This window comes from Thamnophis sirtalis, unplaced genomic scaffold (assembly GCF_051295495.1).
Source record: "Thamnophis sirtalis isolate CommonGarterSnake01/CBP01778 unplaced genomic scaffold, rThaSir2_p1.2 scaffold_3, whole genome shotgun sequence".
NCBI classification, from domain to species: domain Eukaryota; kingdom Metazoa; phylum Chordata; class Lepidosauria; order Squamata; family Natricidae; genus Thamnophis; species Thamnophis sirtalis.
In genome coordinates, this window is record NW_028261383.1 from 2,074,248 (window position 1) to 2,091,100 (window position 16,853).

A 16,853-nucleotide genomic window follows, 5' to 3' on the forward strand; every position below is an offset into this window, starting at 1 on the left:
GTTTATCCATTTCTGCACATTCTAATATTTTTAAAATTACGTTTTCATTTGTCGGGATCTCTTCATTTTTCCACTGTGCAATTGTGCAAACACAATTCTGGCTGCTGTTAACACGTTTAAAACTAAATATGTATTCCCTTTATTATATTTTTCTGGTAAAATACCCAACAAAAATATTTCTGGTTTTAAATTTATATATTGCTTTACCATTTTTTTCTAACTATGTATGTATTTTGCCCAATTTTTTTTTGCCTTTGGATATGTCCATCACATATGATAATACGAACCTGGTATCTGATTACATTTCCTTAAGAATGAACATGTTTTAAACATCTTTGCCAATCTTACTGGTAGAAAGGGAGCAATTGAATCCTTTTTTTAAAGAGTCACAGCTCTTCATTCTCTTTGTGTTATATATGAGTGTGCACTTAATGAATCTATGTGTAATGTGAAAAAGCAGGTCAAATATCAAAACCTAGAGAACATAAATATAAAAAGAGAGAATATTTAAAGTCAATCTTGAAATCTTAGACTAACTGCAAGTATCCTCGCGAATAACCCAAAACTAATGACAAATTGATTTCTTTAGACCAGTGGGTCTCAACCTTCCTAATGCCGTGACCCTTTAATACAGTTCCTCATGTTGTGGTGACCCCCAACCATAACATTATTTTATGTTTTCCGTATTTTTTTGAAAATATGTGTTTTCCGATGGTCTTAGGTGACCCCTCTGAAAGGGTCATTCGATCCCCAAAGGGGTCCGGACCCACAGGTTGAGAACCACTGCTTTAGACCGAAGTTGCAATGAATATCTTAACATGAAATATAAATGATAGATGAAAAAATGTATCCAAATATGTCATGAGGTGCTCAAACCAGCTTAGCTGTCACATACTTAGTTAGGGGTTTGAAATATAATGACATATTTTATTAATGTATGTTGGCAATTTTTGTATTACTTTTAACTGACATGTTTTTCTACAATGCAGTAATCCATACAGAAGAATTCCTGAGCTAAAAGAGATTAGAAGGATCTGGGTAAAAAAGAGATGAAATAAGATGTTATTTTTGTTGATTATTGTATTTGTAATACATTCTCCTTGCAGGATGGGTTTCACAAAATTTTGGAACCTACTATCCTTCCTTTTTGCTATCCAAGAGATCAACCAGGATTCCCATCTCTTGCCCAATATCACCCTGGGTTACACTGTCTATGAAAATTATTACAATGCAGAAAAGACTTCGGATGCTTTGCTGGACCTGGTCTCAGAAGGAGAGGCCAGTGTTCCCAACTACAGGTGTGGGAGACAGAGAAACATAGTGGCTGTTCTGGAAGGGGCTGAAACTGGCCTCTCCATCCAGATAACATCCATGTTGGGCACCTACAAAATCCCACAGGTGAGTCTCTGCTAAGAATAAGATTTTTAATCATGAAGTTTCAATGAAAGATCCTTCCTCGTTTATGAAGACAAGTTTATGGAAACAATAAGCCTTGATGATGGTTCAGTTTTTCCTGATAAAGAGGCAGAGTAAAACAAATCTATCACCTCTCAATATGACCCCAATCCATATTTGGGGAACTTCTCCTCTATTGAGATTAAAAAAAACACTACTTTTCTCAAGAAGCAAATGAGTAGAGGAACAATGCATGAAGGAATGGGCGAATAGAGAAGTTTAATGAACTCACCTATCATATGGGACAGAATGGATCCAAGATAGAAAGACTAGAATAACAGAGTTGGAAGGACTTTGGAGGTCTTCTGGTCCAACCCCCTGTTTAGGCAAGAACCCCAACACCACTTCAGACAAATGATTATCCAACATCTTCTTAAAAACTTCCAGTGTTGGAGCATTCACAACTTCTGGAGGCAAGTTGTTCTGCTTATTGTTTGTTCTAACTGTCAGGAAATTTCTCCTTAGTTCTAAGTTGCTTCTCTCCTTGATTAGTTTCCACCCATTGCTTCTTGTCCTACCCTCAGGTGTTTTGGAGAAGAGCTAGACTAGATAAAATACCCTTTTTCCTTTCTTTTCAGATTAATTACAATTTTGTTTCCCAAATTCTGATTGATAAAACTGGCTTCCCTTTCTTCTACCCAATGCTCCCTGCTGAAGGATTCCAGTATTCAGGGATGGTCAAGCTTCTCCTCCATTTCAGGTGGACTTTGGTTGGTCTGATTGCTCCAGACACTGACCAGGGGCAGATGTTCATGACAGTGTTGAGACCTATGCTGATTAGGAATAACATTTGTCCAGTTATCTCCCAGACGTTTTTAACAACTACTTATGATATTGTCATAGATTTGGAGCCCTATCGCAATTGGAGGCACGTGAATGTCTTTCTTTATGCTGCAGAACTGGATTCCATCAGCGCCGGGACAGCAATTCTAAATTGGATACACCATAGAATGAACGAACCGGTTGCAGGAAAAGTCCTGATGACAACACTGCTTTGGGACTTAGCCATGTATTTCTCAAATGAGGAAATGTCCAGTAAATGCATCCATAGTCTCATTTCCTTTCTTTTTAAGACAAACCGAATGACAAAGTATGGTGGGTATGTCACGTCTTCCATGAAACACTTTGCGGAGAAATCCTTTGTTTGCTCCCACAACAAGGATGCCTTTTCTGTGAAAGTCTGGAGACGTTGCAGGGAGAGAGAAGAACTGGAGGCTGTCTCCCAGGAGGAGATGGACCGGGTTCTGTGTCTAGACAACTATTTCATTTACAACACCATTTGGGCTGTGGCCTGGGCCTTACATGCAGCTTATTTGTCCAGATCCAAAAGAATAAAGATGGAGGATGGTAATAGCTTGGAAACTCCAAGGCTGAAGGCTTGGCAGGTATTTCTTTTCTGTTACATATGTGTCAGGCCTGACAGGCCAACAATTGGACCTTTGAGCAATACTTTGCCTTGGACTCTGATTTATTTTTGGAAGGAGGGAAGGAAGGAGGAAAGGAAAGAGAGAAGGAGAGAAGAAAGGAGGGAAGGAAGGAGGGAAGGAAGGAGGGAAGGAAGGAGGGAAGGAGAGAAGGAGAGAAGAAAGGAGGTAGGGAAGGGGGAAGGAGGGAGGGAAGGAAGAAGCGAAGGAAGGAGAGAAGGAGAGAAGAAAGGAGGGAAGGAAGGAGGGAAGGAAGGAAGAAGTAGGATTGTTGTAAAATAAGATGGGTTTATGGGATGGTAAGAAAGCAACCTCATTTATATTGTCAACTGTAGGGGAGAAAAATTGTTACAAATACATATTATTAATAACAGTTATGAGATCATATAATTGTGAATGTATATATGAGAAATAATAAAAAAATGATTTACTTTTGGATGCTGTTTGGAAACCTGACAATATGTGTATCTCCTGCAGCCAGTGGTGGGATTCAGCCGGTTCGCACCTATTCGAAGAACTGGTTGGTAACTTTCTAAGCAGTTCGGAGAACCGGTTGTTGGAAGAAATCTCATTTTGTTTTTTTCCACTTCACAGGGCTAACCCTGTAAGGAAGGCAGGAAGGAAACATTCTGGTGTTGTTTCTAGCCTAATCTTTACTGCCCTGCTTACAGAAACTGCCTCGCCGGTTAACCCTTATTACATTGTAAAAGCTAAGGTGAAGCGCCCATCAACATGAGTGATGTTGAGTTGGCGATACCCACCCAGTCACATGACCACCAAGCCTCACCTACCCTGCTGGTCATTAGGGCAGAGAACCAGTTGTTAAATTATTTGAATCCCACCACTGCCTGCAGCCCAGAATTCATTTTGTAACTGGGCGGCTATTCTGAAAAAAAAATCATTTATTTTGAAGGCAAAACAGAAATTGAATGCCAATTTTTCCATTCCTCTTTATTTTCCATTCCCTTCACCCCTTTCCCTTCTTTAGCAAAAGATTCTCCTTCCAAATTGGTTTTCAAAAAAAAATATATTGTAACATCTTTACTGTTTAGCTATCTTTTCCCTTGTTCAATCAAAAGTCATTTAATGTCTCTCTTCTGTTTGTAAGTAGGAGCAGGTCAGTTCAGAAAATAGGCTGCAAAATTGAAAAGGCAGCAGAGGTGGGTTCCTACCAGTTCGCACCTATTCGGTAGAACCAGTTTGTCAAATCTACCAAACCGGTTAGAAGTGGTTCCACCAGTGGACCCGGAAAGCAGGCCACACCTACAGAAGAGGTTCCAAATTTTTTTGAAACCACCACTGCTACACACACACACACACACACACACAGAGAGAGAGAGAGAGAGAGAGAGAGAGAGAGAGAGAGAGAGAGAGAGAGACTGACAGAGAGAGAGAGAGAGAAAGAGAAAGAAAGGAAGAAAGAAAGAAAAAAATAAAAAAGAAAGAAAAAGAGTGCGAGAGAGATGAAAAAAAAGAAAAAAGGGACAGAGAGACAAAAGAAAGAAGAGAGAGAAAGAGAGAGAGAGAGAGAAAGAGAGAGAGAGAGAGAGAGAGAGAGAGAGGAGAGAGAGAGAGAGGGAGAGAACACATGGTCGGCAAGGCACTCCCACCAGGTCACATGGCCGGCAAGGCACTCCCACAAAGGAGGCCACACCCACAGAATAGGTTCCAATTTTTTTTGAAACCCACCACTGAAAGGCAGGCTTCTTAGTTCTCCTAAGGCCAACCAAGCCACCCTGAAAAAAGATTGTCATTCATCAGTCTGAAATTAGATGCAGTCTGTTTCTTGCTTTCTTCAGTTTCCAACATTGATGATGATGGCAATGATGGCACTAGCTTTAAGATAAGTGTTTTTAATGGTGGTTATAATAAAATGGTGTCAGGGTAATAATTTAAGAGCTGACCAGCTGCTGCAATGATGGGAATGAGTCAACAAGGTTTTTGGCTGTTATCCCTTTAAGAGCCTGTATAATAAGAAGAGGCCCTGTTAGGGCATCACTCTCTCACCATATGTTTTTCCCTGCTGTAATTGCTGATTGTTTGATCTCTGCCTCTAGTACGTGTATGCATAGTATATATTCTTTTGCAGATAAAACCACTATTATATAACAAATATCTGTTTGTTGTTATTGCTGCTGGGTTGTTTCACGTAGTAAAGCTGTATGCACTCTGACAAATGGATAATCCAAGTGTGGTAACTCAAGTAATAATGCAGTTGACTGTTTGTGGATGAATAATTCATTCATGATGAATATTTGAGGCAGGTGTACAAGGCAACCAGATAGTGGTTGCCTTGGTTAGTAGAGGTTAATAGAAACCTCTAAATATTTATGTCACTATTCAACACAGGGATTCTAGGAATATTTCTATATTTTTCAATGGGAATAATTACAGATCTGAACAGTCTAGGGAATTGTCCTTCCATCATATTTATTGTTCAGATTTTATAAATTTAAATAGTAAATAAGTGTTATGATTGAAACATCGATACATTGTTTCCTCAAAAAAGTTGAAAATTAACCTGGAACCTTCATTTCTCTGACATAACATAAACGAAGGAGTGTTGTCATAGAAGTCTGGATAGTCAGTCTAAACATTTCCACTTTCTCTTCCATTCAAGCTTCATCCCTTACTTGGGAACTCTGAGTTTTATAATAGATCCATAGATGGAGTGTATGTGGATGAGAAGGGAGAACTTACAGCAGACTTGCATATTATCAACTGGCTATTTCACAACAGAGTAATTAGCAGAGTGATGTTCGGCAGCCTAGAAAAACAGGGATCCCTGGATTTCAAATTTATGGTCAATCCAAAGAGTCTGAAAGAGATGGACAAGCTAAACAAGGTGGGGAAATATTTCGATCTTTCTGAATCTCTTTTCAAGAGCATTGCGTTCCTGGGACAAAGAGTGGTTTTGAATGTCACCTACATCCCGCAAGAGAGACAACAAATACTTTGTTTAAATATCAACCTGTCTGTGAGAAATAAATCTCACAGACATGATAGAAGTATTCCAATATTTGAGGGGCTGCCAAAAGAGAGGAAGGGGGTCAAGCTATTTTCCAAAGCACCTGAAGGCCAGACAAGGAATAATGGATGGAAACTGAACAAGGGGAGATTTAACCCAGAAATAAGAAAGAAATTTTCTGACAGTGAGAACAATCAACCAATGGAATAGTTGGTTGTGGGAGCTTCATCACTGGAAGCTTTCAAGAAGAGATTGGACTGTCATTTGTCAGAAATGGTGTAGGGTCTCCTGCTTGGGCAGGGGGTTGGACTAGACGACCTACAAGGTTCCTTCCAACTCTGTTAATCTGTAAACTCTGTAAATCCACAACTATTTAATGAAATTATCCACTATTCTTCCATGAAGGATGGCACATTTGAGCCAGGTTAGGTTTGAGTACTTTGCACCAATGGGAAAAATGTGCATAAAAATTTACCTCAGAGATTTAACATGTAAATTTAGAACCCGGAAGAGAAGTGTTTAAATTTAAAAAGAAAGAAGAAAAGGAAAGCAACATGCACTCAAATAAATTGTTGAGGTTTTTAAATATATTTTCAAAATTAGCAAAGCTAGACTCTGAACTGGAGATCACCAAGCTCTTTCTCTTTTGCCCCTTTCTGGAAATTAAATCAAAAATTATTTTTTGGATGGTATTTCTCTCTCTTCTCAGCCCCTGCCTCTTTCCAGGTGTGTGGAAAGCTGCCGTCCTGGATTCATGAAGGTGTCCCAGGAAGGCAAGCCCATCTGCTGCTATGACTGCCTTCCCTGTGCAGAAGGAACCATCTCCACCATGGAAGGTGGGTGGCATAAGAGGAAAGGGACTAACATTCTGAGAAGACAACATATTCGAACATTAATACATTTTGATAGAGTTTTAGCTATTCATAACTTTCTAATATCTATATTTTCCCACTAGTGAATAATAAGAAATTATCCTTGAGATTAATCTGGGAGTACAAATTAAGGACACTGGATCAATGATGGCTTAACTTTACCAAGAAAATGCCCTCTCTTATGCTTCATCTTACCTAAGAGTGTGGGGAGGAGGTGTGTGATAAAAGATAAATCATGAGCTAGGTCTCAGCTTTCTCGACCTAGTGGGTTGTTGTTGTTAGTTGCAAAGTCGTGTCTGACCCATTGGGACCCCATGGATAATGTTCCTCCAGGCCTTCCTGTCCTCCACCATCCTCTGGAGTCCATTTAAGATCACACCTAATGTTTCAGTGACTCCATCCATCCACCTCATTCTCTGTTGTCCCCTTCTTCTTTTGCCTACAGACCTATCAGCCTGACCTTAATACCAGGAAAGATTCTGGAAAAGATAATTAAGCAACAAATTAGCAAACACCTAGAAGTAAGCAAAGTAATAGCCAAAAGCCAACATGTGTCTGTCAAAAACAGATCATGCCAGACTAATCTTATTGCATTCTTTGACAAAGTAACAAAATTAGTGGACCAGAGGAATGCCGTTGATGTAGTTTACTTGGACTTCAGTAAGGCATTTGATAAGGTAGACCATAATCTACTACTAGATAAAGTAGAAGAGTGTGGGTTAGACAGCATCACCACCAGATGGATTCGCAACTGGCTGACCAACCCCACTCAATGTGCAGCCCTCAATGGAACTGCATCTACATGGAGGGAAGTATGCAGTGGAGTACCCCAAGGCTCTGTTTTGGGTCCAGTACTCTTCAACATCTTCTTCAATGATTTGGATGAGGGAATAAATGGGGAACTCATCAAATTTGCAGATGACACCAAGCTGGCAGAAACAGCAAACACTCTAAAAGACAGGCTAAAAATACAGAAGGATCTTGACAAACTTGAACATTGGGCACTATCTAATAAAATGAAATTCAATAGTGAAAAGAGTAATGTTCTACATTTAGGCAACAAAAACAAAATGCACAGGTACAGTATAGGTGGTACCTTGCTCAACAGTAGTTGCTCTTCTCTGCACTCTTTCTAGAGTCTCCACATCTTTTCTACATTGTGACAATCAAAACTGAATGCAGTACTCCAAGTGTGGCCTTACCAAGGCATTATAAAGTGGTATTAACACTTCATGTGATCTTGATTCTATCCCTCTGTTTATGTAGCCTAGAACTGGATTGGCTTTTTGGCAGCTGCTGCACACTGCTGGCTCATATTTAAATGGTTGTCCACTAGGACTTCAAGATCCCTCTCACAGTTACTATTGTTGAGCAAGGTACCATCTATACTGTACCTGTGCATTTCGTTTTTCTTAAACACTGGAAGTCTTTAAGAAGATGTTGGATAGCCATTTGTCTGAAATGGTATAGGGTTTCCTGCCTAGGCAGGGGGTTGGACTAGGAGACTTCTAAGGTCTCTTCCAACTCTGCTATTGTATTGTATTACCCTCAATTGTTCCCAGCATTAGGCTCTTCTTCAGAGAATCCTTCCTTCTCATTAGGTGGCCAAAGAATTTGAATTTCATCTTCAGATCTGGCCTTCTAAAGAGCAGTCAGGGTGGATCTCCTCTAGGATTGACTGGTTTGATCGCCTTGCAATCCAAGGGACTCGCAGGAGTCTTCTTCAGCACTATAGTTCAAAGGCCTCAATTCTTTGACACTCAGCCTTTCTTATGGTCCAACTTTCACAGCCATACATTGCAACTGGGAAAACCATCACCTTGACTATATGAGTGGGACGGTAAGTCAACTAAATTTTAGAAACAGGGGTTCTTGAAGAAATCTTGATCTCACCCCCAGCTCATATTGAGACTCACCTCCATCTTTCTTTTCTTAGGGCATTTCAAAAGGAGTGTTTTTATAGAAAGCAACAAGCTTTGAGGCAGATGTTACAGTACTTTTGCTCTTTTTCAGACACAGAAGAATGCAGAAAATGTCCAGCAGATCAACATCCAAACAACAACCGAGATCGCTGTATCCCCAAGATTAACACTTTCCTATCCTATCGAGAACAATTAGGGGTCATCCTGACTTCCATTGCCTTGTTCCTCTCTTTAGTCACATGCTTTGTCTTGGGAACCTTCATTAAATTCCAAGAAACTCCCTTAGTCAAAGCCAACAATCGGGACCTCTCTTATATTCTTCTTGTTTGCCTCCTGTTTTCCTTCTTAACCCCCTTTTTGTTTATTGGCCAGCCAAGGAAAGTCACCTGCCTTCTACGTCAAACGGCCTTCAGCATCATCTTCTCTGCTGCCATTTCTACTGTCTTGGCAAAAACAATTACAGTGGTACTGGCCTTCTGGGCCACAAAACCAGGGAATCAGGTGCAGAGATGGCTGGGAAAGAGTTTGACCAACTCCATCATCCTTTCTTGCTGTGGCTTCCAAGTTGTTCTCTGCAGCATCTGGTTGGGTACTTCCCCCCCCTTCCCTGAGTCTGATATGCACTCACAAGTTGGAGAAATCATTCTACAGTGTAATGAAGGTTCTGTTGCTATGTTCTATGGTGTCCTGGGTTACATGGGCTTCCTGGCCACCATCTGCTTTACAGTGGCTTTCCTGGCCAGAAATCTGCCTGGGGCCTTCAATGAAGCCAAGCTAATCACCTTTAGCATGCTGGTCTTCTGCAGTGTCTGGGTGTCCTTCCTGCCTACCTATCTGAGCACCAAAGGGAAATATATGGTGGCCGTGCAGGTCTTCTCCATTTTGGCCTCCAATGCAGGACTTCTATGCTGCATCTTTATGCCCAAGTGTTTCATTATTTTTGTAAGACCAAGTATGAATACAAAAGAGCATGTAATGTCAAAATAAAATAAAATAAGGTGTGTCCCCAAATATCAGTTAATAATTCTGATAAGCATATTTCACTCACACCAGAAAACTACCAGGAATTCATTTTTTTCAAGTGATGGTAGAAAAGGACTATCACTTTTTAATAAGTATGATTTCCCCCTTTTTTCTTTGAAGTGGAATGTATAGTAAAAGTACATGAATCATTATGAATGTTGTCATGGTTTCAAAGCCAAGTTGTAAGACACAGATGGATTGGGTCCCACCTAGGCTTGCAGATTCAGAAGGCAGTGAATCAAACACTGATTCTTTTTCAGGACCCTCCTAGGCCAGCCCCAATTCCTCTTTTATCAACATGGGTGCCAATAAGGAGGGAAAAGCCCCACAATGTGAGAGTCCTGTACCCCATCAAAGTGCCTGAAGAGTAAGTGGCAAGATTCTGTTCCAATGAGCTTTCTACTTGAAACTGAATCAGACTATGCTCTCATTGTAACAACTTGGTGGTGGAAATCACTTCCATCATCAGATTATGACATTTGCTCATAACATGTGACATTTGAGAAAGAGGTTCAATATATGAGTACTTCCATTGATGTTCCCTGAAAGATGTTCATGGTTGCCAAGGAGGTCTGTATGACAGCTGTTATGGAGGTTTAAATTCCCTAGTAGAAACCAGCAATATGAGAAAGGGTACCACTAGACAACCAGGCAGCTGTTACACTAGTTGTATATTTAGTTTGTGTCTATGGCCAAAACTAACATGTTTATACACACAACCTGAATCTCAGGAGATTTAATGGTATGTGGGGAAATCCTTTTGAGATGGGTCAAAGAGATGCTGCCTAGGGAATGTTCAGATAAGAGGCTGCATGGCCCACAGTTATATAATGGACAGAGTAAGAGGTTCAAAAGGGATGCTCCATATGTTTTTGAGTTGTAAAGATGAGCACAGAAGATTTCTATCTTCAGACTCAGCAGACACCATCATATTAATGACTGGTTGGATGGACTTCACACTCCAGTCTGCCTATCACCATAGAGTCCATTGTCTGGAGGAAATAGATAAACCAGGGGACGGTGTGTTCTAGTCCCACCATAGGAATGAAAGCCACCTGGGTGACTAATGTAAGGTGACTAGACGTCCCGATTTCAGCGGGACAGTCCCTCTTTTGAACAATTTGTCCCACGTCCCGGGGTTTTTTTAAAAAGTCCCAATTTTTTTAAAGTTACGAAAAAGCCTCCAGCCGCCTTGAGGCTCTCCTAGCAACTGGGAGCGTATATTCTTTGAGCCAAGCACATTCCCACCCGCGCATCCTTGGGAGCTGTTGCAAATGGCTGAGGGAGGAGAACACTTTACTCCATATGGAGACCGTGGGCTTCCCTCATGGATTTTTCTTCTTCTGTTGCTTTGAGCAGCCCCTCCCTCCCTCCCCCCTCTCTCTTTCTCTCTCTCTTGGAGCTAGTGGCTGCCTCCAAAGCTGTCCAAGCTCAGCCCCTCCCCCTCCCCCCGGACTGCTGCTTCGCCTCGGCTGCTCGGGGCTTCTAAATTGGCATTGCATGTTGTTTGGGGAGGGGATTACTGTGCCATAGAAACACAGCATATGTCTCACGTGGCTGATAACCTGGTCTCTATACAGAAGAGGTAATTTTAAAAACTTCGGAGCAAATCCAGAAAGAGGGGACAAAGAGGCTGAAGGAGTGTTTGCACAGGAGGGGGAATTTATAAACGGTCCAGTGAATCCAGAGGAGGAGTGTGTGTGTGTGTGTGAGAGAGAGTGAGAGAGAGAGGCTGAAGGTGTGCACAGGAGGGGGGATTTATAAACGGCCCAGTGAATCCAGAGGAGGAGTGTGTGTGTGTGTGTGTGTGAGAGAGAGAGAGAGAGAGAGAAACCAAGTGTTGTAGCTTCTGATTCTTGATGAATGTATTCTATTTTATTTTTCTTTATGTACACTGAGAGCATATTCACCAAAGACAAATTCCTTGTGTGTCCAATCACACTTGGCTAATAAACTATCCTATCCTATCCTATCCTATCCTATCCTATCCTATCCTATCCTATCCTATCCTATCCTATCCTATCCTATCCTATCCTATCCTATCCTATCCTATCCTACCCTACCCTACCCTACCCTACCCTACTCTACTCTACTCTACTCTACTGTATTCATTTCTATTTCAATTCTAATAAGGAGTTTAGCTTCTCTCTCTCATTATAATGCAAGCTAGCTTTAGTTTTCAAACTAACCAAAGTTACAATGGCATTGAAAAAAGTGACTGATGACCATTTTTCACACTTAGCGACCATTTTTCACACTTAGCGACCATTTTTCACACTTAGCGACCGTTGCAGCATCCTCACGGTCACGTGATCAAAATTTTGATGTTTGGCAACAGATTTGTATTTATGATGGTTTCAGTGTCCTGGGGTCATATAATCACCTTGTGTGACCTTTTGACAAAATATAAAAGTTTTAATCAAGCCCCCCCCCCCCCCCCCCGGTCAATGGTGTCCCTCTTTACCAATCTGAAAATCTGGTCACCTTAGACTTATGGCCAGTTACGCTGTCTCAGTAAAGTTGCCAAGAGTGAAAACCTCTGAGGTGGTAGACTTTTGGGAGAAATCATCATGCTTAGGAAAGTTAAAATGTAGAATTACAATAATTATTCCTCTTGTTTTTACGAGGCATCATTCTAAGTTGGGCGTGCAGGGGGGTGGGGAGAACGGGCTGGTCCACAGAAACGGAGGAGCTAAGAGGAGAGGAGAGAGAAGCCAAGGGAAATAAACAAACAAAAACAAATAAATAAAATAAATAATAAAGTAAAGTAAAAATAAAATAATAAACAAAACAAAAATAAAATAAAAAATAACATAATTCACAGAATTGTTATTATGGGGAAAATAGGAGTATTGGGTATGTTTGCCACCTTGAGTTATTCATAAATATAATCAAGATGATATATACAGTCTGTCAGCCTCCACTTTGCTACTGCTTCGGCTGCCATTGAAGCGGGGATGGGGGCATGGTATTTGGGAGGGGACTCATTGTTGTGCTGGAGGAAGATTCTAGATTTTGAACTGACCACCTTACTGCGCATGTGGAGGAGGAGGTTTCCTGCCAAGGCCAACGGACCAGCATTCCATCCTGGTGATGCCTTTTGAAGTTATCTCACACCTGACATTTGGGAGAATTATGATTGGACTGTGCACGGGATGCCAAGGGGAGGGGGATGAATTATACAATATATTATTCGCTTTCGTGCCTAAATAACCAGACTCAGCTTAGCTTCGCTTCTATTCATTTATAATTAGTAAAAGTACAGTTGATTTCTACAAATGGAGTCCTGTGGTTTTCTTTCCTGATTTTTGAATGAAGAAGGGCTGACACAGTCATTTGAAAAAGAAAGTACACCCTCTTTGAGTTCTATGATTTCACATATGAAGACATAGTAGAAACCATCTGGTCCTTTTTCTTCTTCTTGTGCCATATCCGTCATTGGATGTTGGCAATCATGTTGGCAATCCTATTTTTATCAACAGCTGCACGAAAAAATGCTGCTGAGTTTTGTCCAAACCAGTCCCTTTACGTTTTGAAGCCATGATGTTCTTTTTCTGCCTGCACCTTGTTTGCCTTCAATCTTACCCTGGAGGATTAAATGAAGTATGCCATATTTTTCCAGGTGTCTGGAAATATTCTAACCTCCGCTTTTTGATGATTTCCCTTTGCTTTCCCAGGTGGTTTATCACCTCCTCATTTCTAATTTTGTTAACCCAGCTTATACGTAACAGTCGTCTGTAAATCCACATTTCAAATGCATCTGGCCCTTAGCAGCTCTTCAAAGTAGATAAATAAAATCTCAGGTGAACAACAACTTATAGCATATTACACCATCTTCTCATTTTTACTACATCCTGATAAAATCGTGCAACTCAAAGAGAATGTGCTTTCTCCCCCAAATGACCATAAATAAATAAAAATAAAATGTATTAATTTGTATTTGTATTTGTATTTATTTGTCTTGTATGCCGCCCACTCCCGAAGGACTCTGGGCGGCTTACAATAGACAAGGGAAAGGGGATAAATAGACAAAGACAAAGACAACACTTTAAAAACACAACATTCAAAATTTCCATGGGGCTGGATGTTTCACAAGCCCCCCGGCCTGCTGGAGCAGCCAGGACTTGGTGGCTTTGCGGAAGCCGGGAGGGTAGTAAGGGTCCGGATCTCCACGGGGAGGTCAGTCCATAGGGCTGGAGCTGCAACAGAGAAGGCTCTCCCACGGGGAGTCGCCAGCCGACATTGGCTGGCAGATGGAATCCGGAGGAGACCTAACCTGGGAGATCTAATCGGTCTGAGGGAGGTAATCAGCAGGAGGTGGTCTCTCAGGTACCCAGGTCCGATGCCATGTAGGGCTTTATAGGTTACGACCAGCACCTTGAAGCAGATCCGGAGACTAATGGGTAGCCAGTGCAGCTCGCGGAGGATAGGTGTGACGTGGGTGTACCTAGGTGCACCCACAATCGCTCACGTGGCTGCATTCTGGACTAACTGAAGTCTTCGAACACTCTTTAAGGGCAGCCCCATGTAGAGCACGTTACAGTAATCCAGTCTTGAGGTCACAAGGGCGTGAGTGACTGTCTGAAGAGCCTCCCAATTCAGATAGGGTCGCAATTGGTGCACCAGGTGAACCTGGGCAAAGGTCCCCCTGGTCACAGCCGACAAATGATGTTCTAAAGTCAGCTGAGGATCCAGGAAGACTCCCAAATTGCGGACCCTCTCTGAGGGGCGTATAATTTCACCCCCAGTCTGAGAGATGGAATAGTTGGCCAATCTTTGGGAGGGAACATCAGAAGCCACTCGGTCTTGTCTGGATTGAGTGCCAACTTGTTTGCTCCCATCCAGACCCTAACAGCCTCCAGGCACTGAGACATCACTTCTATTAATTAACATTATTCCCTCCATTTTCTATTCTGGTACTGTAGAGAATAGGAGAAATGATTTTTATAAAAATATGCCACACTGTTTCAGAAACACATAGAGTTTGAAATATTCTTTAGGAGAATATTTCAGGAGCCAAGGTGGCACAGTGGTTAAATGCAGCACTGCAGGCTACTGCTAGATCAGCAGGTCAGCGGTTCAAATCTCACCGGCTCAGGGTTGACTCAGCCTTCCATCCTTCCGAGGTGGGTAAAATGAGGACCCAGATTGTTGGGGGCAATATGCTGACTCTCTGTAAACCGCTTAGAGAGGCCTGAAAGGCCTATGAAGCGGTATATAAGTCTACTGCTATTGCTATTGCTATTGCTATTGCTATTGCTATATTCTTTAAGTCCTGGAAAGAGAGACAATATTTTGAAGTGAGCCAGACAGATCACTCCTGATTCCATGAGATCTAAGAGGGATTAGTGGAATCACACAAGCAGGCTTGTAAGAGACTGTTCTTAGTTCATAGTTTAAGTTATAGACTATAGTTAAAGACCATTCTAGTCTTTCTGCTCTGGTCTACTTAGAGGAGCTACTAGGGATGACTTTGGCCTGAACAAGCTACTTGTTCCCCTCCCTCAACTTGACCATGCAGATTGGTGATGGTGGCCTCCATTCCACTCTTTACAGATTTAAGAAATATCCTTTTCTGAAGGCAAGGCCAGAATCCAAGATTCAACTTTTTTTGTTGTGACAGGAGGTCAAGGGCCATTGCTAATTTCAAAACTGATAGGCAGATGGAGAGAGGTTGGGATAAAATGATTTGTAATTCTCCAATAATTCTTCAGCTGTTTTTGCAAACTGAAACCTTGAGCTCTTTTCTTATACATTGATAGTATAATTTCCTGGGTTTGGGGATTGTCTCTTCTAGATATGATATTTACAATTGCAATTATTAGATAAGGCTCATTCCTTATTCTAAATCCAATTATCATTCTAAAGGGATCAGAGTCTAGGTTTATCTGATCTGCATCCAGATTCTGCTATTTAGCACTACAGATAAATCCCCCTCCTGAAAATCCATAGTATGTGATTTTCCTAGTGAGACAGGCCATAATTTGTCATCTACGTGAACAACTCATCATCCTAAGCTCTTTTTGAAATTTAATAACCTCAGGGAAAAAATATAGAATAGAATGCTGAAAATATTTATTGTATTTTAACTATGAACTCCAGGTAAGTGTTGTGGCCCGGCAGGAGCCGTTGGAGCTGCCGCCAGACTCCGACAGTGAGGGGTCTTATGAGTCGGCCCTGGAGGAGGTGGAGGACCCTGGACAGGGTTTCGACTCCGAGCAGGACGAGGAGAGACTGGTTGGCCACCAGGTGGCGTCTGACCCTTGGATCAGTGGGGAGGAGACAAGAGTGAGTGATCCAGAAAACACCTGTGAGTTGTTCCGGGATGCACGCTGTCGAAGGGCTACTCGGCGGCAAGAACAACGGTGTAATTACAAGAGGTGATTACACTCAGCTGATGCTCATTAAGATCCTCTCCTGATTATAAAAGAGACTGCTGTGCCACGCCTTTCTGCAGAAGTCAACGTTAAGGACTAACAAGAAACAAACTTGGCAGGCTGGATTGCTGCCAGAGTTTGTTTGCATTGCTGCCAAGTTTTGTAGGACTTGCTGCCAGAATGCTTATCTCTTTGTTTATGTGGCTTGCAGCCAACGAGAGTCTTGACTGATTAAAAGAAACCTCATTTATGTTGGTTTCGGCTTTCGTTCCTGGACGAAGGAGGGGGATCAGGACAGTAAGTTATCAGGTATATATATATATATATATTTCATTTTGAGACAGACAGAAAGAACATTATTTCAGACAATGAACTACAATCAATAAAATGAACAATACAAAAGTATCCCCTAATAGTAACAACTAATAGTAACACTTTGTGGGTGAAGCTTACACATAATGTAGCAAAATTGTGCTGCTTTTAGAGAAATAAATGTATCTTGATTCTTTAACAGATATGATAAATAAAAGCTATCAGAGTGTCCCAGAAATTTAAATTGATTGGTAGTGAATGTTTCAGTAGAACTGGCAATACAGAAGAACATGGATGTGATTTCTATGGTTACCCATATTGCAGAGTATTAGTATTGCATATAATGAGATAAAGCAGCAATTTATGTTTGATCTTCTATATCTAAGATCTTAGTATTGATCTACCTTGATCTCACCCTATCTTTATGATAGTATCATGGAAGAAACCATAGAGACCCAGGTTTTGTTTTGTTTTTGGAATCGCTGTTTGCAAGGAAGAAA

General features: G+C 41.3%; 1 protein-coding gene across 1 annotated transcript; it reads left to right on the forward strand.

Annotated features, from left to right (window-relative positions):
• Window positions 1–1,107: 1,107 nt before the first annotated feature.
• Window positions 1,108–9,628, forward strand: LOC106541786 (vomeronasal type-2 receptor 26-like). Its single transcript, XM_087707679.1, has 3 exons — window positions 1,108–1,398; window positions 6,557–6,683; window positions 8,733–9,628. Exons 1-3 carry the CDS (start codon window positions 1,108–1,110, stop codon window positions 9,626–9,628), a joined length of 1,314 nt encoding a protein of 437 aa, XP_087563805.1.
• The last annotated feature ends 7,225 nt before the right edge of the window (window positions 9,629–16,853 follow it).